Source organism: Molothrus ater, chromosome 23 (genome assembly GCF_012460135.2).
Source record: "Molothrus ater isolate BHLD 08-10-18 breed brown headed cowbird chromosome 23, BPBGC_Mater_1.1, whole genome shotgun sequence".
Classification (NCBI taxonomy): domain Eukaryota; kingdom Metazoa; phylum Chordata; class Aves; order Passeriformes; family Icteridae; genus Molothrus; species Molothrus ater.
In genome coordinates this window covers 5,372,940-5,395,451 of record NC_050500.2, presented here as the reverse complement: position 1 = coordinate 5,395,451, position 22,512 = coordinate 5,372,940, and the positions used below count along the sequence as shown (strand labels likewise).

General features: G+C 49.2%; 1 protein-coding gene across 3 annotated transcripts; it reads left to right on the top strand.

Moving 5' to 3' along the window:
- Positions 1-338: 338 nt before the first annotated feature.
- LOC118695110 (guanylin-like) lies at positions 339-20,099 on the top strand. 3 transcript variants are annotated; one of them, XM_036396513.2, is made up of 12 exons: positions 339-1,108; positions 2,271-2,332; positions 2,818-2,977; positions 4,956-5,212; positions 5,985-6,070; positions 6,688-6,797; positions 7,033-7,147; positions 8,001-8,109; positions 8,405-8,583; positions 9,737-9,855; positions 10,157-10,401; positions 18,178-18,257. In XM_036396513.2, exons 3-11 carry the CDS (start codon positions 2,830-2,832, stop codon positions 10,222-10,224), a joined length of 1,191 nt encoding a protein of 396 aa, XP_036252406.1. In that variant the 5' UTR covers positions 339-1,108; positions 2,271-2,332; positions 2,818-2,829; the 3' UTR covers positions 10,225-10,401; positions 18,178-18,257. The 3 variants fall into 3 exon arrangements, with proteins under 3 accessions (XP_036252406.1, XP_036252407.1, XP_036252408.1); XM_036396514.2 differs by lacking the exons at positions 339-1,108; positions 2,271-2,332; positions 2,818-2,977; ... (5 more) ...; positions 8,405-8,583; positions 9,737-9,855 and adding an exon at positions 19,225-20,099 and having other exon boundaries at positions 10,227-10,401; positions 18,178-18,367; XM_036396515.2 differs by lacking the exons at positions 339-1,108; positions 2,271-2,332; positions 2,818-2,977; ... (6 more) ...; positions 9,737-9,855; positions 10,157-10,401 and adding exons at positions 13,362-15,010; positions 19,225-20,099 and having other exon boundaries at positions 18,178-18,367.
- The last annotated feature ends 2,413 nt before the right edge of the window (positions 20,100-22,512 follow it).

Below are 22,512 nucleotides of genomic sequence, written 5' to 3'. Positions count from 1 at the left end.
GAACCAGAGGGGAGTCCTGGGGTTTGTGCTGATGTTGTTTTGTTCCTTCCATTGAGAGGAACGTGGGGCAGGGCCTCGTTCTTCTGCCTGATGCCCAACAACTCCCACCAAGGAATGTTCTGGACACTGGGAGCACAGGATACAGGAGGTTTGGCCACCATCCACAGCACTTTGCACAGTCGTGGTTGTTAGGAAAATTAACCCACAAACACCAGAGGTTTATGCCCAGAAAGGAGACAGAGGAGTCCTTTGACTTTATTCCAATCAAGGCAGAGGCCATGGGGCATTCCCCTGGGGCCTCTCCAATTTTTGGAGCAGCCAGCCTCCTTTTTATCCCAATTTCCCAGCCACATTTCCCTTCTCTCTGTCCCCATTGGCTGAGGCACTTGAGAGGTTCAGACTTCCCAAAACACCTGATACCAAAGATTTCCCTCTAATGTATAACCCTCCCTTTTAATTTTTAATTCTTATGGAATTTAGGGATTTTTCTTCCCCATTGTTTCTTTCATCTTTCAATGTCTAATTTCATTGATCAGCAAACCTAAAGTTTATTTGTAAAAGCAAATATCTTTTTCCATTCATCAATCAGTGGAATCCTTCCTATTGTTTCTTTTATCTCCCAGTGCAGGTTTTATCTACCAGCAGCCCCACAGCTGGTTTGGAAAGACAAATCCACTGTTCCTCTCATGGTTAATAAGGTATTGGTGATATTTTTGCCAGGAGAAATGATGAGGAGGACTCCATCTTATCAGAAGGCTAATTAATTACTTTATTATACTATATTATTCTATACTATATTACATTACATCTAAACTGAATCTGCCAAGCACTCCACTGCACAGAATCTCATGACTGTCAGCCAACAGTCCAACACACACACACCTGGATCCAACTGGTCAGTGAAGCAAAACACCCACACCAGAATCCAATTATCAATTCCCTTCAGGTAAACAATTCCACCATCCATTCCACTTGTGAACAACACAGGTGCAGCAAATGAGACAAGAATTGTTTTTTTTTCTTTCTCTGAGGTTCAGAGAATGTGAATCCCAGAATATCCTTGGGAAGTTGTGCCTTGCTTTTCTCTGTGAAACGCAGTGACAATAAGGTATGAAATGTACCCCAGTTTTGTACTTACCTAGGGGATGTGAGGAATTTGGAGGGACAGACTGATGGGGTTGTGCCCTTCATCCTGCCCAGAAGGAATGTCCCTGGGTAAATCCCTGGGTGAGGCCATGTTGAGTGGTTTGACACAGGAGAGGAATCTGGGGTTGTAATGGCATTGTTGGAGCTCTCTGGGCTGTGCTGCAGGTTTGTTTTCCTTATGCCCAGCATAGGAATGGATCTGGTGTGGGGTAACTGGATCCCTGTAGTTGGTAATAGGGGATCCAGGTAACTGGGATCAGTTACCCCATACACCACACTCAATGGACCCTGCTCTGGGTGAACCCCACCAGAACTCCACTTCATGGATGTTGGAATTCAGGACAACCCTCTGGCTGTCCTGGATGGCTCAAACCCCTGCCAGGGGGCTCAGAGACCCCCTGATCAGAGCTCTTCATTTCTCAGTCTCAAGGTTGTTCATTGTTTCTTATCTATAAAATTTTTTCTACCAAATTCCTAACTCATAACACAGCAGTTACCAGTGTAGCAGGATCTGTGTAAATCATTCTAAATCCATTTCCATCTGATTTTCCAGCCACCTCAGCAGTGGCTGTGGGAGACTCCTTGGAAAGGGCAGTGCCTGGGTGGGGGCAGCCCCTCAAAATGAGGGGTGCAGCCCTTCAAAATGAGGGGTGCAGCCTCCTTCCCCTGTAGGTGAAGCCTGGGGGCAGGGAGGTGTCTGTGTGGGGCTCTGCAGCCCCTTGATGACACATGAGGTCACAATGGGACATTCTGCCTCCATGGAACCAGAACCCCACTGCCCTGAGAGTCAGAGACCAGCCCAGCTGGGGTGCCCCACTGTCCCACCAGGCCTCCCATCCTAAGGCCATGGTGGGATGGAGAGGAAGAAAGAAAGAAGCCAGGCAGAAGGAACTGCAGCCATGACACAGCTTTTCTCTGGCTTCTTCCTTGCTCTGTCTCCAGATCTGGTGTATTTCCACAAGGATGGTAAAGCCTGGCATCCCCCTGCCCCTGGGGGTGGGAAGGTGCTGGTGGCTCTGCCCAGGGAGAGGGTCCCTTTGGAGAAGGGGATCTGACATTGGGAAAGTGAAGGGAGGGTGATGAACTTCGTAACTTCAGCCGGGCTCTTTCTCTCCTTCTGGCAGAAATCATTAAAGTTTGGGACTGTGTGTCTGAGTGCTGTCGCCAGGACCTGCTGCTGAAGAAGGTGGGGCTGGTTTCCTTGTGGTCCTCCCTCAGACCATGGGGGTTTCCTGATCCTTCCCCATCCTCTGGGGCCCTCACCAGCCTCGGGGGCAGAAGGAGCGTCCCAGGCAGACCCTGCATTTTACTCACAGACCCATTGGGAGCACAGGCAAGAAGTCAAGCGGTGCTTGAGTAGAAGAACATTGGATTTCCTCCTTGGAGTCTTCCCCAGGATGGCTGGGAAGGAGGGACACCCTCTTTTCCAGCCCTCCTGGGCCTTCCTGCACTCCTTGGGCCTCCTCAGGCTCCAGGAGTTTCTCCCATGTGTCCTGCACACTGCAGATCCTGGAGAGGAGGGAGTGAGGAACCATTTGGAGTGAAAGGCTCTCCTCCAAAGCTCTCCTGGGGCCTCCATCTCAGCCCTTGGAGCTGCAGGGTTGGAAAGGCCACAGATCACCCTTTGCCTTCCCTCCTGTTTGCCCTCTGATTTCTTGCTTTTGCTTCCAGAGAGCTGGGCTGATGGGCCTGGGTACCATCCACATTACGAAGAAACCCATCTGGCATGGAGAAGAGGAAGGTTTCATGGCAGACACTCCAGAGTTTGAGCTGAACAAGTCCCTTCCCCTGGTGGGCAAGAATCTCATCCATGGGCAAAGCCTTGTGCCTGGTAAGATGAGCCCTTCAGCCCTGGGATGTGGATGGGTCCCTCCAGGGCTCTCTGGGTGCCCACGGTGTTCTGGTTGCTGCTGGAGAGCTCCTGGAGGGGTTTCTGAGAATCTCCTGCTCTCGGGTTTTGGTTGATAATTGCTGCCCCAGATGTGCAGGGTGTCTCTGTTTCAGCCCGCGCGGCTCAAGAATGAGTCTGGACTCTTCACTTTTCGGTCTTGAAGTTGTTTATTAATTCTTATCTATAAAATTTTCTTTCTGCCCAGCCGAGATCTGCTCTGCAGGGCAGCCACAGGCACTCTTTGTGTTGTCCTTTTATACTACAAACTACATATAACACATTTACACTTAATTCCCAATACCTATCACCTGTGTTAGACAGTGCACTTCTACTCTACACCAATCCCAAAGTGCCAACATCACTGCAGAAAATGGAGAACAAGAAGAAGGAGAAAGGCTGGACACGCCCAAGTTCCTCTGTCTTGTCCTCATAACCCCCATACCAAAAATCCCAAAATCTACATTTTCACCCTGTGATCATTCAAACCTGTGTGACTTTCAGGTCCTCATAAAAAGCTGGCAACTTGCTCCAAGGGTCAAAATCAAATCCCCAGGTGCTCTGGGCTGTGTGCCAGGGTCTCTGAGCCCCCCAGTCGGGTCCTCTGTGACCGTGTTCACAGGGGTTTTCGGACTGGGGAAGAGACGAGGATCTGACTCCATGTTTCAGAAGGCTTGATTTAATATTTTATTATATATATCACATTAAAACTATACTAAAGGAATAGAAGAAAAGGTTTCATCAGAAGGCTGGCTAAGAATAGAATAGAAAAGAATGATAACAAAGGCTTGTGGCTCAGACTCTCTGTCTGAGCCAGCTGGCTGTGATTGGCCATTAATTAGAAACAACCACATGAGCCCAATCCCAGATGCACCTGTTGCATTCCACAGCAGCAGATAACCATTGGTTACATTTTGTTCTTGAGGCCTCTCAGCTTCTCAGGAGGAAAAATCCTAAGGAAAGGATTTTTCATAAAAGATGTCTGTGGCAGTCCTTGGCAGCTCTGGACACCTGGAGGGATGTACTGAGTTCCAACATCCTGGAACTGAAGGGATTGATGATCCCCCCCACCTTGATGATCTTCCACCTTGGGAAGGCAGGAAGCAGCATTGCTGCTGGCTCCTGAGAGGTTCTGTGGAGCTGGAGCGTGGTGGTTGAGCTGGCAGTGCAGGGCTGGGGCTCATGGCACAAAAGCAGGACATTTGCTGGGTGAAGAGTCCCTGTGGTGGGTGGGCTCTCAAGGGGCCACTGTGTTGGGGAAGATGGAACAGGAAAGCCTTATAAATATGATTTTCTGGCAAAAGATTTTGAGAATATGGAAACTATAAGCGAGATTGGAATGAAAGCAAGCTTTGAGATCCCTCAGTTACTGAACAACAGGAAAACAATGGTGTGGCCAGCTGAAGGTGATCCCCTTTTGATGGAACACCTTCTGCTTGCAGGCAGCTCCAAGGGTCAGAGCAGACCCTGCCAGCTTGGCAGAAGGGGCCCAAAGAGGAGTTTTTAGGGTTTAAAATGTAGCACAGTATGGTAATGTAATGATTCTTATAGGCTGTATGGAAATGCTGTAGGATTTGTATCTTGTACTAGACTGGTTAGTGAGAATCAGAATATTCAACACAGAAGAAGATTTATTGTATATAAATCTGTATATATAATGGGAACTTTGCTCTCTTACCCCTTTTACTCTCTTACCCTCTCAATCATCCTCTCTCCCCCTCTCTTCTCTCTTTACTGCTCTGAGCTGTGTCTGGCAGCTCCCAGCAGGGCCCTGCACTCGGGCCCTTTGCAATAAACCCCAAATTCCACAGCCTGGCTTCAGAGATGTCTCATCTCCATCCATCCCGACCGTCCTATCCCCCGCTGCTCTTACACCACAGAAGGGCTGAGGGAGTGACTCTGTTGGGTGCTTTCTCCACAGGGCTCTCCAAGGCTGACGAGCTGGTCTGTGCTGAGGTGGCCCTGCGCCTGCACAAGCCCAAGGCCACCATTGTGCTGTGCATCAAGGCCACTCTGAGCATCTGTAAGTGGGCCCTGTCCAGCGGGAAGAACTTTGACTTTGTGTTCAAGGACATCGGGGTCCTGCTCTGCCGTGGGAAACACGTCGCCATGAGGTTCTTTGAAGGCCTGGTCCAAGAGGTGGCTCAGTTACAGGGCCTGGCAGAAGTTTTGCTCCCGGTGAGTCTGGCATGTGTTTCATGTGCCCTCAAGCTGCTGGGGGGACACGGCTGTGGCCTTGGGCAGCTTTCCATGCTCCTGGGAGCTGAGCCTGCTGTGCTGCTCGCAGGGAATGAGCCCTGGGTTTCATTCCTGTGGAGATGCTGCTGGCGTGGCCTTGTCCCAGAACACTGAGGTGGTGAAGATACTCATGGTTCTGGGACAATGTAGGGGCTTTCCATGCTCCTGGGAGCTGAGCCTGCTGTGCTGCTCGCAGGGAATGAGCCCTGGGTTTCATTCCTGTGGAGATGCTGCTGGCATGGCCTTGTCCCAGAACACTGATGAGGTGAAGATACTCATGGTTCTGGGACAATGTAGGGGCTTTCCATGCTCCTGGGAGCTGAGCCTGCTGTGCTGCTCGCAGGGAATGAGCCCTGGGTTTCATTCCTGTGGAGATGCTGCTGGCATGGCCTTGTTGTCCCAAAACACTGAGGTGGTGGGGATGTTCATGGATTTGGGACAATGTAGGGGCTTTCCATGCTCCTGGTAGCTGAGCCTGCTGTGCTGCTCGCAGGGAATGAGCCCTGGGTTTGGCTCCTGTGGAGATGCTGCTGGCATGGCCTTGTTGTCCCAAAACACTGAGGTGGTGGAGATGCTCGTGGATTTGGGACACTGAAGGGGCACAGGGTGGTGGAGAGAGAGCTGGGGCTGGGGGCTGGCAGTGGAAGAGGGGTTTTGTGCCTTGTGAACAGCAGGTAAATCCCCTGTGGGTGCTGCCATGTCTCTGTTGCAGTCACCAAATCTGAAGCTGTTGTCCATAGCCCACCTGGAAAAGGACATTTCCCAGATTCCTCCTGGAGGTGTCTTTGTGCTGCCACAGTGAGTGCAATGGTTTCTGTACGTGGTGGGTTGATAAACAGCAACACCTTTTGGTCCTGGCTTCTCCCATGTGGGAGGAATCCTTGGATGTATTTAATTTTAGAGGTGGAATTGAAATTGTTCAAGGTCCATGGCCATTCTGGCTTCTTTGGGTGGATTCCAATGGTGAATTGAATTCCATAGTGAATTGAAATTCTCCATGGCCATTCTGGCTTCTTCAGGTGGGTTCCCTGGGAAGAGGGCCTGCTTTACCTTCCCAATTCAGTGGGAAAGACCCTGGAGGCACAGCTGGGGGCCATGGAGCTCCACCAGCTCCTTCCTTTTCTTTGAGAAAGACTGAGAGCCAACAGGCCCCAGAGCCTGGGATGTTCTCAAGACTGAGAACCAAGGGGCCCCAGAGCCTGGGATGTTCTCAGGAGTTTGTTTTCTCTGGAAAGCCTCTCTGACAAGAGGGATCCCAGACCTGGCTGAGAGGAGCCCTATGGAGGGAGACTCTCCTGCCCATGCTCCAGTGTTGTGTTTCCTTTGGAAAACTGGTAACCTGGAACAGCTTCTTCCCAGAGGCTGCCATGGACTCTGCTGCCTTACTCCAACTGCTGTCACCCCCTTCTTTGCAGCTTTGTGCAGGCAGATGGGAAGTGCCAGCCACATCCTCTAAGTGCTTTCCTACAAGATGCTGGCACAACAAACAAAACACAACAAAGGACCAAGCACCAAACGACGCCAGGTACGTTCCCTCCTGGGACCTGACATCCTCCATGCCCAAGGGAATCCTCCCTCCTGCCAGAAAATTGTCCCAGCAGGTCCCTCTTCCTCTGGATGGGGACCCAAGGAAGCAGTGGGACAGGACCATGGAGCCCTCAGGGAAGGGGATGGGCTGGGACAGGAGGGCTGGGAGATCCCTCATGCCCAAAGCACTCTGGAGATGCTGTTGAGAGGAGCTCCCTCTTTTTCTTCTTCAGGGAATTTTCCCAACCGCCTCCTTCTTCGTCCTCACCTTCCTCCAAGTCGGATATATGATGGGAAAGGGACAGGAAGAGAAAAGAAGAAGGCTGATGGAGGAGTGCAGAGAGGGAGGTGAGAGCCTGGGAGAGCTGGCTTTGGGTAATTCCATGCTCCTGCTGCTGATTCCCTGACTTCTGGGACTCTGGCTGGGCCCTCCCAGGGGGCTCCCCTGTCTGGGGAGACCCTCCTGGGTGATCTTGTGTCAGGAAAGAGAGACCCACTGGATTCTTTGGGTCTTCAGGTTCTTGTTTATTGTTACCTTATCTAGAGTTTTGCATGCTGTCCATGCCAGCTCAGCGTGCTGGAAAAGCACCGCAAAAATGGTCAACAATCTCTTGATACAAGGGCTTTTCAGACTAAACTGTCCAATTAAGAGCTGACACCTGGATTAGTTTCCCTTTTAACCCAATAACTGATCCCAAAGAGCTGCAATGCAGACTTTTCTGCCCAATTACAAAATGCCACCCAAACCCATGGAGAAGGAGGAAGAAGAAGCATGAAGAAGAAACCCAGGACAACACCCTGTGCCCTCCATCTTGCTGCCATCCACAACATACTAAAAATCCCCAAACCTCAATTTCTCACCCAGTGACACACCTGCACTGCTCTCTATAATCTATTTCACACTTTTGTGGATTCCAGTCTATCTTGAAGTCTGGGAAACTTTCTCCATGAAAGAGGTCAGAGTCAGTGCTCCCTGGGGGTCAGGGCAGCCCAGAGCAGACACAGAAATATTCCCAGAGCCCTGGGTTTCCACACTCCTGGACAGGTGTGAGGAGCTGTCACCTTTGGCCATGCTGCCTGTACTTACTGAGAGCAGATCTGGGCTGTGCCCAAGGCCTTGGCCCTTCCCATGGCATGGGAAGTGGGCAGCAGTGTTTTGGAGAGGTTTTGGAGACAAAATACTTGTGTGGTGTCTTTGCAGTTTGCTGCCTCCAAGTGCGAACTCTGTGAAGAAGGGCAGAGCCACCAAGGAGATGGAAGAGCCCAGAGCTGGGCTGGCAGCTCCCACCATGCACGGAAAAGGTGCTCAGGTATGTTACATGGATGGAGGATCGTGTCCTGCCTCACTGCAGGGAGGCTGTTGAGGGGATCCCTTTGGATCTGCCCATTCTGGGATGTCTTTTGGGCCCTCCATTCAGACTTCATCCTTCAGGGAATCTTTCTCTGAACAGAACCTCTGTGCTGTCCAGACTGCTTCAGGTCACTGCCAAGAACTCTGGGGGAGAGAGGAGGGATCCAAACTGTCCCTTGGGTCGTGGGCTGCAGGATGAGACTCTCATTGTTGCCAAAATGTCTGAGCTGCCTTCCCTTTGCTCCATGTCACAGCTTCCAGCCCTGGCAGAGCAGAGGAGTCTGAAGAAGGCTGCTGCATTCTCCCCTGGAGGATTTGAAAGGCTGAGGAAGGAGAGAGTGGCAGCCGTGGCAGGAGTGGCTGCTGCTCTGTCCCCAGAAGGGGCACAGCAGGAGAAGGCGCCGTCCCCTCGCAGGAGAACACCACAGCCAAGGTAGGAGTGTGGCAGCCAGGGCTGGGGGACGGGAGCAGGTAGGAGGTGTCACTCTTGTGCCAAGGTTGGGGCAGGAACGGGGGAGAGGCAGGATGGTAGAAAAGGCAAAGAAGGATTTATTCAAAAGAACCGCACGGTTTTTATAGAGTGGTACAACAGATTCTATTCTATTGGCTAACTAACAGAAACATCTTTCTCACACACTGTCCTTGAGAGGAACAGAAAAATGAAGTTTGGGAATCTACAGAATTAGAGGGTTTTGGGAAAGCTGCAAAAGGCGGGCTCAGAGACAGCAGAACTGTGATTAGAGCTAAGCAGCAGCCATGAGATGGGTCAGCGGAAAATTATTTAAGAAGTAGAAAAGCAAGGACAAATAGAACAATAGTCTGTGTATTAACACTTGTCTAGAATAAGTCTCTAAGCTACAGAAAAGTTTATCTAGCAAGATATTAGGAAGGTTGAAGGTTAATAATGGAGCTCTGTGCGTTGTGCTTTAAGGCTCACAAGCAGGTATTGTATTTGAAATAAGCAAACATTGTTTTAACCAAAGGGATGTGTGCTTATAATGGTTGGATGGAACTACTGTCAATGTGCTTTTGCTTTGTGTGATTGGTCAAAAAACTTATAAAGTGAGTTGTAACATTAAGTTCTGTGTCTGCTGCCTGGGATGTGAGCTGCTGGCATCTTCCCATTGTCATAGCCATGTAATGAGGCTGATGCTGGAAAATAAAACAGCTCAAGGCAGTTCCACAGCAGCCCCGTCCCGTTCATGATTTGCTCACAGCCCCCAACTGGGGATATAAAGCAGAAAAACAGCACCTGCAAATTGTTTATAGTCAGCAAGTTATCAAATCTTTCCAGCTCCCTAAAACTTCTCCCAAGCCGCTGTGAGAAACCCTCGCTGTTTCTCTCTCTCTGTCCCTTGGCATCCACAGGGAGGGACCCCTCTAGGATCAGGGAAGTGGAGCCCTGAGCTCTGGGCTGGATATGGTCCTTGGACATCCCCTGACCTGGGCATGCCCTGGGGCAGCCCCTGATCCTGGTGTCCATGCTGAAGGAGCTGGTGGGGCCCACGGGACACAGGAGCAGCAGGGGCTGGGCCAGGCAGGATTCCAGGCAGGGACTGAGAGGGGAATCTGTCCCTGCCTTGCAGGACCCCACGAGCCAAGCAGGTCCTGCTCAATCTGCAGCCCTACAAAGTGTCCAGGGAGCAGTGCATGAAGGCCTTGCAGATGAACCAGTTACGGAAATGGTCCCACGATGACTCCCTCGGTGAGCAGCGGGTGCATCCCCTCTCCAGGCAATGGGGGCATCCTCCTGTGCACCACATCCCTCCCCTGCCTGCAGCAGCCCCTGGCAGTGCTACCAGCTGGGTGTGGGGTCCTGGAGCTGTCCCTGAGCCAGGGACAGCCTGTGGCACGTGGGGACACGGGGGGATTCCTCTGCTCTCGGGCTGGTGGGGCTGGGTCTGCAGGGCAGGGGTGTTTGGGAGGCTGCAGAACCTCCAGGAGCAGACCTGGTGAGAAGAAGGTCTCAGTTGTCCTCCTCCCTGTACCTCCTGAATCCTGAACAGGTTCTGGATCTAACCTGAGCTTGGTGAAGAAGCTGAGTGTCCATGAAGAGACAGCAGCAGATCTGTGACATGGGGGCAGCCACATGGAAAAAGGAAAAAGGAATAAAGACCTAGAAAACCATCACCTTGGTATGGAAATTGCTGCTCCACACCAGAGATTGAGTCCCTGGTTGGGACAACAGTGTTTGCTGATCCTGATGGGACTGGTGGACATGGACAACTCCAGTCACAGAATCTCAGGACAGGTGAGGTTGGAAGGGACCCCAGTGCCTCATCTGGTCCTACCTTGCTGCTCCTGCAGGGCCATCCCAGAGCCCATGGCACAGGATTGTGCCTGAATGGGTCTGAAATATCCCCAGTGAGGGGGACTCCACCCCCTGTTCCAGGCTCCATCACTGCACAGCAAAGTTCTGCCTCATGTTCAGCTGGAACTCCCTGGGCATCAGTTCCTGCCTGCCCCCCTTGTGCATCACTTTGGGCCTCCTGGAGCAGAGCCTGGTCCCTGCTCTGAGCCCTCCCTGCACACAGGGACAAACAGGGATGAGGGCTCCTCTCAGCTGTGTCTCCTCCTGAGGCTGAACAGCCCCAGCTCCCTCAGCCTTTCCTCAGCAGGGAGATGCTCCAGGCCCTCCATCATCTCCACAGCCTTCACTGGCCCCACTCCAGGAGCTCCATTCCCTCCTGTCCTGAGGAGTCCAGAGCTGGACACAGCACTCCAGATGTGCCTGCCAGGGCTGACCAGAGTGGCAGGAGCACTCTCTGACCTGCTGGCAATGCTCTTCCTGATGCCCCCTGGATCCCATCAGTCTCCTTGGCCCCCCAGGACACTCTGCTGGCTCAGGGACAGCTCATTGTCCCCTGGACCCCCAGGTCCTTCTCTGCAGAGCTCCTCCAGCACCCTCACCCTGTGCTGGTGCCTGGGGCTGTTCCTCCACAGATGCAGAACCTGCATTTCCCCTGATGAACTTCAGAAGGTTCTTCCTGCCCATCTCCCCACCCTGTCCAGGTCCTCTGGGGGCTGCACAGCTCTCAGGGCTGTTGAGGCTGGGCCTAAGGAGGGACAAACAGGGCCAGGTCATCAGTCTGAGGTGTTCACTCTGAGAAAGGTGATTTTGGCAGGAGGGGATCATGAAAACCAACTCATGGCCACTGACTGCAGAATTCCACCAACTCCAAAGATGGACAAGACTAGTGGACTAATTAGTGTGACAAGGGAGACAGTCATTTAACCAAGAGAAGATAGAATATTAATTAGAGATTAATGTAACATGCAGCCAATGAATATTGAGGCCTTTGTTTGCTAAAATGTATAAATAACATAAATCTTTGCTGAATGGTGAGCCAACATCCCTGGGAACCACCGTGCTGGGCACAAACTGGAATGAAGATACAGAGGTGCCTCACCTCAGGGTGGGAACTGGCTCTGCACAGCAGGGAACGAGCCTGGGACTGGGACAGCCAGACCCCCCTTCCAGCCCCAGGATGGCCACAGGCAGGATGGGGCAGTGGGGACATGGGTGGGTTCCTCTGGTGTTGGCCCTGGCCTCTCCCAGGTCTTGGGCTGGGTCTGCAGGGCAGGGGTGTCCCAGAGACCACAGAAGGTCCAGGAGCAGACCTGGTGAGCAGAAGGTCTCTGCTGTCCTCCCTGCACCTCCAAATGAGCAGTTTCGGGTCCCCCTGATCTCGGTGAGGCAGCTGGAGCTCCAGGACCCCAGACAGGAGTGGAACTGGGGAGAGGAGAGGAACTGGAACTGGGGAGAGGAGAGGAACTGGACTGGGAGAGAGGAGAGGAACTGGAACTAGGGGACAGGAGAGGAACTGGGAGAGAGGAGAGGAACTGGAACTGGGAGAGAGGAGTAGAACTGACTGGGAGAGAGGACTGGAACTGGGGGACAGGAACTGGAACTGGGGGACAGGAGTGGAACTGGGAGAGACGAGTGGAACTGGAACTGGGGGGAGGAGTGGAACTGGGGGAAAAGAGTGGAACTGGGGGACAGGAGTGGAACTGGGCCATGGATGTGGGGTGGGGTTGGTGTCCCCAGCCAGAGCTGCACTGTGAGACTGAGGAGCAAAGGGGCACAGCAAAGGCCACAACAGCCTTCCCTCTAGATTGGAATAATTCAAATTTCATGGTCGCATTGCTCGGTGGATTGGGAGTTGGTTGGATGGCAACACACAGGGTGGTGGGGAAGGGCCTTGGTGGAGCTCAGAGACAAAGGGGCATCCCTTGGGATCTATAGTGGGAGCAGTGCTTTGTAATGTCCCTGTCAACAGCACAGACAGCGGGGTCCAGGGCATCCTCAGCACATTGGGAGATGGCCCTGAGCTGAGGCACACCACGCCTCCCTGGACACAGAGCCATTGATTTCAGCTCTGTCTGCCTCTGGTGGCTCAGTGTTCTTGTGACACCTCTCCAAAGTTGCCTCTTTGGGTTCTCTCCAAGGCTACATTTGATAATCTTGTTTATTTTCAATTTTAACAATTCTCTGGTTCCCTCAATGCCTTCTTAATCTGTTGTTTAGTTTCCACCAAGCTGTGCACAGGACTTGACAGGTTGAGGATAAACCAGGTTTTGGAAAAGAAAATGGGTGTAAAAATTCCCAAGCATGTGGGAAATGAAATGTTCTCAGAGGAGATTTTTGCTCTGCCCTTTGCTGTTCCACCCTTGACCCATATTAAAGTAATTAAGGGCAGAGGCCTGAGCTGCTGTGGGCTTTCAAATGTTGCAAATCACTACAGGAAAGGAAACAGGCTTGTTTTGTTGGAGTAAAGATCATTGTTTTGTTGGAATAAAGATGTAGGCTGGTGGAGAGGAGAGAGGCAAAGTGTTTCAGCTGACATTCTGCATTGTCAGCTCAGCTTCAACTGTACAGTAATTTTTGGGTTACACTGAATCAGAAAAGTCCCATTCCCTCCCTCCAAGCCCCCTGACTGGGGACCTGGCTGCTTTGGATTCTGCAATTTTACACAAAGCAGAAAGATGATTTTCACTGTCACTTGAACAATGATTTGGGTTCCAGCAAGAACTGGAGCCTTTGGGGCATAAACCACTGCTGAGATTGAGGAAGGTGCTCAGTGGGTGACTGTTGCCCTCTCCTGTTCTGCTGGGATCAGGAGCATTGTTCTCCTGGTGTCTGTGTTAATCCAAACCCACACAATTCCAGAAATCACTTACAGACCTGAGCCTGATGTCAGAACTGAGCTGAGGCACGCTGGTGCTCCTCCATCCCTGTGGCATCTGTGTGTGTTTCCACATGGAAGTCACAGAGAAATGGATTTGATTCCTGGCAGCCTTTGCCCTTAATGACATCCCCTGCACCTTTTAACACATGGGTTTTAATTAGGGGCTGCAAAGAGCACCGAGGATGTTTTATAGCTGGGCATGGGCAGGCACGGCCTGGGGTTCTCTGCCTTGGTCCTCAGCTCTCTCCAAGGCCTGACAGGAGTGGGATCACAAAGGACAGGACCAGGGGAAACGGCCTTGATGTATTTGGGTTCCCCCCAGACAAAGGAAGGGATGATGGGTCTGACTTCATGAATGTTTTTAGAAGGCTAATTTATTATTTTATGATGTTGTATTATATAAAAGAATACTAAACTATACTAAAGAATACAGAAAGGATACTTACAGAAGACTAAAAAGATAATGATGAAAACTTGTGGCTCTTTTCAGAGTCTTGACACAGCTTGGCTCTAATTGGCCATTGAGTCAAAACAACTCACAGCAGAATCCAATGCAACAATCACCTGTGGGTAAACAATCTCCAAACACATTCTGAAGGAGTAAAACACAGGAGAAGCAAATCAGATAATTATTGTTTTCCTTTTTCTCTTCCTTTTCAGCTTCTCAGGAGAAAAATCCTAAGCAAAGGGATTTTTTCCAGAAAATGTGAATGCCACATGGCCTCAGGCTGTGCCAGGGGAGCTTTAGGTTGGATGTTGGGAAAATCTCTCTGTGGGAAGGGTGGGCAGGCACTGAAAGGGGCTGCCCAGGCCAGTGGTGAAGTCACCAGGCCTGGAAATGTTGAAAAAAAGGCATTTTTTGATGTGGCATTTGGGGACAAGGTTAATGGTGAACAACCTACCCCAGATCCTGGGTTGATGGTTGGACTCAGCAATCTTAGAGGGCTTCACAGAATCAGAAAGTTGTTTTGGTTGGAAAATCCCTTTAAGATCATGAAATCCAACTGTTCCTCCAGCACAGAGAGATCCACCTTGTCCCCTGGTGTCACATCCACATCAACAATCTTAGAGGGCTTCTCTGACTTTAACAATTCCCTGATTATGTGATCACCCTCCTTGTTTCTGGGACTCCCAGAAGAGGCAACTGACTGGAACAGTTTTTTTCTATCTCCTTCCAAACTTCTTTTTTTTTACCCCCAGTTCTGCAGAAAGTGGCCAGAATCATGGGGACTCTCAGGTGTTGCCTCAGCTCTCTCTCCACCATTTATTTATTTATTGCAGTTGGGAATGCTTTGCCTGCCGGTGTCACGGCCAGTGCCTCAAAGTGGGAGCGACTCATAAAGGCCAGGATGTGCCTGGGTGTGACTGCCCAGCTGTACCTCTGGGCAGATAACTGAGAGTCCCCTCAGGGTTTATGATATGGCAATAGAAAGTCTGGATTAATGGATTACCAGCACCATGCTGCAGGGAGTCTTTATAAAGCTCTGATTGCTGAGAGCGCAGGGGAAGAGGGAAAGTCTGAGAGACACAAGAAAGGCCAAAGGCAGAGGAAATAAAACCTGTCCAGTTCAGGAGAGGCTTGGCTTTGCAGGCACCATGAAAAGCTTTCTTTCCTGGGCAGTCCTGGCAGTCCTTGTCCTGGTGCACATCTCCCAGGCAGTCTATGTGCAGGTGAGTTTTTTCTCTTTCATTTATCATTATTACAAATTCAACAAAGTGATGATATTTTTTTAACTTCTGGTTGCAACAGGGATCTTGAACTAAATTAATAGACCTGAATTTTTGCTTTGCTCTGCCTTGATTTCCACCTGTATCTCCCCATGCTCTGGGTTTTCCTTCTGTAAAACATTTCAGGTATCACCAAATGCTGCTGCTGTTTATTTACCTTCTCCAGCTGTATCTCTGCTCTGAAATCCCTTAGGGACTGAGGTGTTTCATGCCCAGAATTTTCTCCTAGACCTAAAGCCATGTGCGGTGAAGGTGCTGACTTTAGAGAGTGATGCAAACAAGGTGTGAACAAAGGAGAAATTATCTTGTGTCACCTGGTTCTAGGCAGGAAGTTCTTTGTGGGGATGATCTGTGAGTTTATGGGATGGAGCCTGTAAAAAAAAGGGGCTAAGAAGAGCTTGGCTGGATCCAATTAAATATTAATAGGCAGAGAAGTGATTAAAGGAGCCCCTGTGAATTTTTCCAAGGACACAGCACCCATGGCTGATACTCCATGTCCTGGTTTGAAAAGAAGTTTGAGTTTTTTTGGGAGCTTTTGGAGTGTCAAACCGTGGCACTCCATACAATGTGGAAGGGGTTAGGAAGGTACTCCAGGGCCCTGGTTTGTTATTGGGAAAGCTTTGGATCTCTCTGCACTCCTCCTGAGAGGAGATTTCAGTCTGATTGCAATGTAAACACCTTCCTCTGGGGACCAGGAAAACGAATAAAAACTAACACTTGTTAAACAATTATTGACTCTCTTTAGGTGTGAGCAGCAGGTGTCCAGGAATAAGGTATCTTTGTGTCCTGGACTATCCTGTTTTTGTCCTTTGGATGACAGAGATATCCAGAAGTGGAAGGTTTAAACTATTCCTTTCTCTCAAACCATTCTTCAACACTTACAGTCTCCAGAGGAGCAAACAGCTCCCAGTGAAAAACATCCCCATTTTACACTTGTAGCCATAAAAAAATATTAGTAAATGAGAATGGCTGCTTCTAGGTTATGTAAAAGAGTAGAAAGTGCATCTCTGGAGTCTGAGCTGGAATTCTCCTCTCATTAATCATTAAATCCATGTTTTACCCACTGTACTTGCAGTGAACTCTGAGTCTTGCACTCCTTTCACCTGAAGTCTTTGAGGTTTTGAAGATTCTTTGATTATTTATTGCACAAAGTTGGCTTGCACTCTTCTTCCCTGAAATTGTTCCTGAGACTTCCCTTCCTTGTCCCAGAGTATCAAATTTAGCTCTCTCTAATCCATCTTTCTTACTTGAGGTGGTTTTGTCTCTGTTTTGCTGTTCCTTTATTCTTTTTTGTCCCCAGGACCTGCAGATGTCAGGGTTTCTTCCCAGTTCCTGGTTTCTCTGAAATTGTGCCCGTGGAAATCCCCCCTTTTTCAGTTCTAGGGGTTTTTCTTCTCAGTTGTGTGACCACAGCTGAATCTAGAGCTGCCTTTATAGGAAAAGTGAATTTTTCATGGGCAGCCAGGGCTGATCACAGAACCACAAAGTTGTTTAGGTTGGAAAATCCCTTTAAGAGTATTTGATCCAACTGTTCCTCCAGCACAGAGAGATCCACCTTGGCCCCTGTCACATCCAGGTGTTTTTGGAGCACTTCCAGGGATGGTGGCTCCACCACTCCCATGGGCTGCTGATGCCAGTGCCTGGTTAACTTTTATAGACTCTTAAGGTCAGAAAAGATCTCTAAGATCCTTGAGGTCAACTGATAAATTAACCTGAGTAAGATCATAAACTGATTGCAAGAGAAGAGATTTTGACGTAGTAAATACGTACCCAAAGTCTGCCTGATTGGGTTTTTTAAACTTTGAACACCAAAATAATGTGGTACTGTAAAAAATCCTCCAAAAACCCAGCCAGAATCAAATCCCCTCCCCACTTATCTCACACCATTCCCCACTGGACTCATGGGGATATGAAACAAATGCTAATATTTGGTCTTGTGCTGTATCAGTCACTGCATTTTATTTCTTTGGATGAGGAGCTCTTACCTGACTCCAGAATCCCAGGATGGTTTGGGTTGGAAGGGACATTAAAACTCATCCCATTCCAAACCCTCCCACATCACCTTACTGACCTCATGATGGCCATGAAACCATGATAAAACAGCAGATATAAATCAGTCTGAAAATGCTTATTTGTTTTCTAGGCCAAACTCTGATTATCTGCAGATGGGTACAGACTCTGTGCACTTGGTTAAACAGCTGCAACACCTCTGCAAATTAAATTTATGAACTCAAAAAGGGGAAATCTCTTGAAACTGAGGGAATGACCCTTAACTGATGAACAGGGAGAAGCAACTGAAACATAGACTACTATTTCTCAGAGTCCTGTCCCAGCTTCCTTAAGTTTCTGATGTGAACTTTTGAGTCAGAAGTGTTATATTTATGCTTCCAAAAACTTGTTTTTCGCAGATTGTGTGAGCAAGTTTTCAATGGGCACGGGGTGGGATTGTTGGGCCTCTGTGCAGGGCCAGAAGCTGGAATCAGTGATCCCTGTGGATCCCTTCCAACACAAGAGATTCTGTGATTCTAAATTAATGGAAACTTGCCACAATGTCCTGGGGGGAAGGGTTTAAGCCCCCAGCAATGTGTGGTGTGATAGAAGAGCTGCTCTTGTGTGGTCACAGCCAACACGTGGCATTTCCACTGCTGTGTTAGGAGAACAGTGAACCAAATAAATCCCCATTTATCCCCACTCCAGCCATGGCTTTGTAGATCTCTCCCTCCTATCCCTGGAGGTGTTGGATTGAGCTTGCAGCAGCCTGGGACAGTGGAAGTGTCCCTGTCCATGGCAGGGGGTGGAATGAGAAGAGCTTTAAGGTCCCTTCCAACCCAATCCATTCCAGGGTTCTGTGAGATTTCCCAGTTCTCTCTTTTGAGGCTGAAGATTCCCAGCCTGGATCTTCCTATCCCAGGTTTTATGGGTCTGTCTCACAGGGATGAGCCAGGACTGAATTCTCCCTCTGTCCACTGCCTTCACTCAGGTTTTATCTTGGCTTTCTTTCAACACCATCTTTTCCCTCTGCTGTATTTTTTTTGGGAGAAATTGTTGAAATGGAGTGGATTTGCAAAAGGCCTGGCTTCCTGACACTTCTTTTTTCTGGTTCTTCACAGGATGGAGACTTTAAATTCCCCCTGGAGTCCGTGAAGAAGCTGAAGGAGCTCATGGAGGGCAACAAACACATCAACCCTCGCATGATGGTGCCCATGGGCAGCTACTCCCCATGCCAGGAGAAGCACCTGCCTGAGGAGTTCAGGCCTGTGTGCAAGAGGGAAGATGCACCCATGATTTTCAGGAGGCTGAGTATGTCATTCATATTTCATTGTTTTTTCATTTTTACCACGATTTTTAACCTTGAATATTCCAACAGCAGGAGGCAAAGCCATGGAATTGCTTCTGTGTCACTTCTAGGGCAGCTGGGAGGGTTTGTGCTGCCCTTGTGCTGCCCTTTCTCCTGCAAGGCTTGGGCTCCATGAACCAGCCAAGGAAAATTCCTGCAGTGCTGAGCTGAGCTGTTCCCTGGGCACATCCCACTGCTGTGACCAGAGAAAAGTTCATCCAAAGCAGAATAATGGAATCACTGAATAGTTTGGTGGGGAGGACCTTAAAGCCCATCCCATCCCACCCCTGCCATGGCAGGGACACCTCCCACTGTCCCAGGCTGCTCCCAGCCCTGTCCAGCCTGGCCTTGGGCACTGCCAGGGATCCAGGGGCAGCCCCAGCTGCTCTGGGCACCTGTGCCAGGGCCTCAACCCCTCCACAGGGAGGATTTTCCTCCCAATATCTCATCTAAATCTACCCTTCTCCAGCTTAAGCCATTCCTCCTTGCCCAAAGTCCCTCTGCCATGGGCTGCTGCTGCTGCAGGGTTTGCTTTTTTAAGTTATTCTCTTGCAGTTATCTGCTGTCCAGTACAAGGGACACTTTAGGATAAAATGCTGCCATATCCTGTTGCCCTCTTGCTTCCCATGGCTTCCCAAGGAATTCAGGTTTGATTTCATCCCTTCAGTCAGATTTTAGCACGAGCTAATTTTACTCAGAGCAGTTCTACCCACAAGGATCTTTCAAATGATAAAGCAGGAATGCAAAGGAGTCTCCAAGTGCTTTGGCAGGTGGCTCTGCCCTCCTGGCATCCAACTGAATCCCTTTTTCTCCTGGACAGGCCTGGCTGCTGAGGATGACCTGTGTGAGATCTGTGCCAATGCTGCCTGTGCTGGCTGCTTCTGAGAAGGTGGAAAAACCCACACAAGACATGTCCAGCTGGGAAGTTTGTGCATTCCTGTGGCAAGATCATGTACTTTCACCAATCAATATTCCTGGGCTTCATCTCCCACTGCAGCCAAACTGAGCTGCCAGCTCGTGGGGACGTTCCTGCAGTCCTGGATCAGAGCAGATCTGCCAGCAAGGAGGCTGGGACTCCTCTGAGAGCTTCCAGTGCTGCAGGAGTTGGGTGACACTGGAATGGAAATGCTCTGGGTTTCATTTCCCACTATTTTGCCTGGATTTGAACAAACTGTGAAACTCAGCATCCCCTGCAGCCTTTTTAATGGCTAATTTTTTAATGTCCAATAAGTAGTATCCAATCATTAATATCTGCCTGTGATTTGGCCTCCCCTACACACAACACCACTGGGTTATTCCCTTTCCCAGTCCATCCTTCCCAGTGGGTTGGATCCCTTTCCTTTCCCCCTGTCTGCAGGTGACACCTCTGAGTTTGTAGCAGAACTGCACCAAATAACTGGAGCTGAATTCCTGGTGTTTAGGAACACTCTGGCAGCCAGAAATCAGCCTGTTCCTTGTAGTGATTGTTGTTGATTTGGGGAATGGGTGTAGAGGAGCACAGGAACACTTCTTCACTGGCTGGATATCAAGGTTCTCTAAGCTCTCTTTGAGAGAAAATAATTCTAAAGTGCAGTGCTAGAATCACAGTGAAATGAAAGCATTGCATGTTTTATTTATTGGTGGCAAGATTGTGAAGAAATTATCTGTCCATGTTTATATGCTTTACAAGCAATAAAAAACTAGTAATAATTTGGATATTATTGTTTATTTGTTTGTTATTGCTGGTTTTGGGGTGGATTTTGTTTTAGGATACTCTTCTTGCCTCCTTGCTTTTTCCCCATATAAGGCATTTCATGTCTGCAGCTTCCCTGAATAAAATGTATCTTTTAACAATCTCCTGAACTGAAAACTGTCACTGTCACATTTTCTGAAAAATCCCTTCCCCAGGATTTCTTCTCCTGGGAAGCTGAGAAGCCTCAGAGAAAAATGAAAACAATAATTATCTGATTGCTTCTCCTGTGTTCTGCTGCTTTGGAATGTGGTTTGGAGATTGTTTATCCAACAGGTGAATATTTGATTGGTTTCGTGTGAATTGTTTGTACTTAAGGACCAATCACAGTCCAGCTGTGTCAGGACTCTGACAAGTCATGGGTTTTCATTATTATCTTGTTAAGTGTTTTGTAAGATCCTTTCTCTATTCTTTAGTATAGCAGAATATATAATAATATAATATAATATAATATAATATAATATAATTATAATATAATATAATATAATATAATAATATAGCCTCTAAGAACGTGGAGTCAGATTCTCAATTCCTCCTTCGTCCTGGGGACCCTGTAAATACCACATAAAATCAATTTGTAGTCGAGAATCACAGACCTGTTTGGGTTGCAAAAGCCCTCCAGGATCACTGAGTCCCCCCTGTGCCTGATCCCTCTCTTGTCCCCAGCCCAGAGCACTGAGTGTCACCCCCAGACCTTCCTTGGACACCTCCAGGGATGGGGATCCACCACTGCCCTGGGCAGCCCCTGCCTATTCCCGACCACACTTTCCATGAGGAAACTTCTCTTGATGTCCAACTGTGCAAACCCAGGGCACTGGGAATATTCCTGTGTCTGCTCTGGCAGCACTGACTCTGACCCTCATTCATGGAGAAAGTTTCCTAAACTCCAGAATAGACTGGAATCCACAAAAGTGTGAAATAGATTATAGAGAGCAGTGCAGGTGTGTCACTGGGTGAGAAATTGAGGTTTGGGGGTTTTTAGTGTGTTGTGGATGGCAGCAAGATGCAGGACACAGGGTGTTGTCCTGGGCTGCTTCTTCATGCTGCTTCTTCCTCCTTCTCCATGGGGTTGGGTGGCATTTTGTAATTGGGCAGAAAAGTCTGCATTGCAGCTCTGTGGGATCAGTTATTGGGTTAAAAGGGGAAATAATCCAGGTGTCAGCTCTTAATTGGACAGTTTAGTCTGAAAAGCCCTTGTACCAAGATATTGTGGCCATTTTGTGCCTTCTCATGAAAAGCTGCAGAACTCACAGCAGTGAGACTGTTTCACTGATAAGAAATGATAAACACCTGTGTGTGAACATGAACTCCTGTCTCAGTGCCTTCAATGCAGACCCAGAGGAACCCACAGCTGGGATCACCACATCCAACCCAACCCTCCCCTTCCCTTCCCTCTGCTCCTGTCCCTGTTCCTGGAGCAGAGCCCAATCCCCCCTGGCTGTCCCCTCCTGGCAGGAGCTGTGCAGGGCCACAAGGGCCCCCTGAGCCTCCTCTGCTCCTCTGCACCCCCAGGTCTGTCATGGAAATGCAAATCCATATCAGAGATTTTACATTTCCCCCTCCTATTTGTAACTATTTTCTCTAATTTTATATATGGAGTCCTCAAGTCAGCAAGTTCCACCAAGTCTCTCAGTGCACCAAATCTGTATCCTCAGCCCTGGAATTTGGAGTCTAAATCCAGAACTGATGTTAGAAAACTATCATGAGGTGCATAAATTCCTACTTCATTTGACAGGAAAACTGTGAGGGTGTAGAACAGGATTCTTTACATCCACTATTTTGACTACCTCAGGACAAAATTCTGCATCCAGAGCAAATTCCAAAGTTAGAATCCCTCACTCAGGCTCTTCCTGCTGCCTTGAAGTCGGGAAATGGGATTTCCTCCCTCCAGCACTGCAGGGGTTTCTTTTAAACCTGCAGTTATTTCTCCAAATAGAGAGAGGACTTCCTATTTTCCTCTAAAGCTGATGTGACAAATCCTCAGGTCCCAGCACAGCAGCTTGGACCAGCTCCTGCAGAGAAGGAGGCTGTGGATTGTTGGAAACAGGATAAGAACCAAGATCCTGCTGAAACAGGATCAGGTGGGGCAGGAGGGCTGCACTGGAGACCTTCCCACAGATCTTCTGCCCCAGGGACACCCCAAACTTGTTTAGCCTGGTGTGTAGAGCACTGCAGAGGGGAAAAGGGGGATAAATGAGGGCACAAACCCTTCATTTTGTCCCTGCTGGCTGAGATTTGTGATTTCTGGGGGTTGGTTTGGTTGGACAGCAGGAGGTTGTGTCCCTGGGGAAGAAGGGGTGGGGGGCACAAATGAAAATAAAGACACAGAATGGCCTGGGTTGGATTTAAAAAAAAAAAAAAATTTATATATATATATAT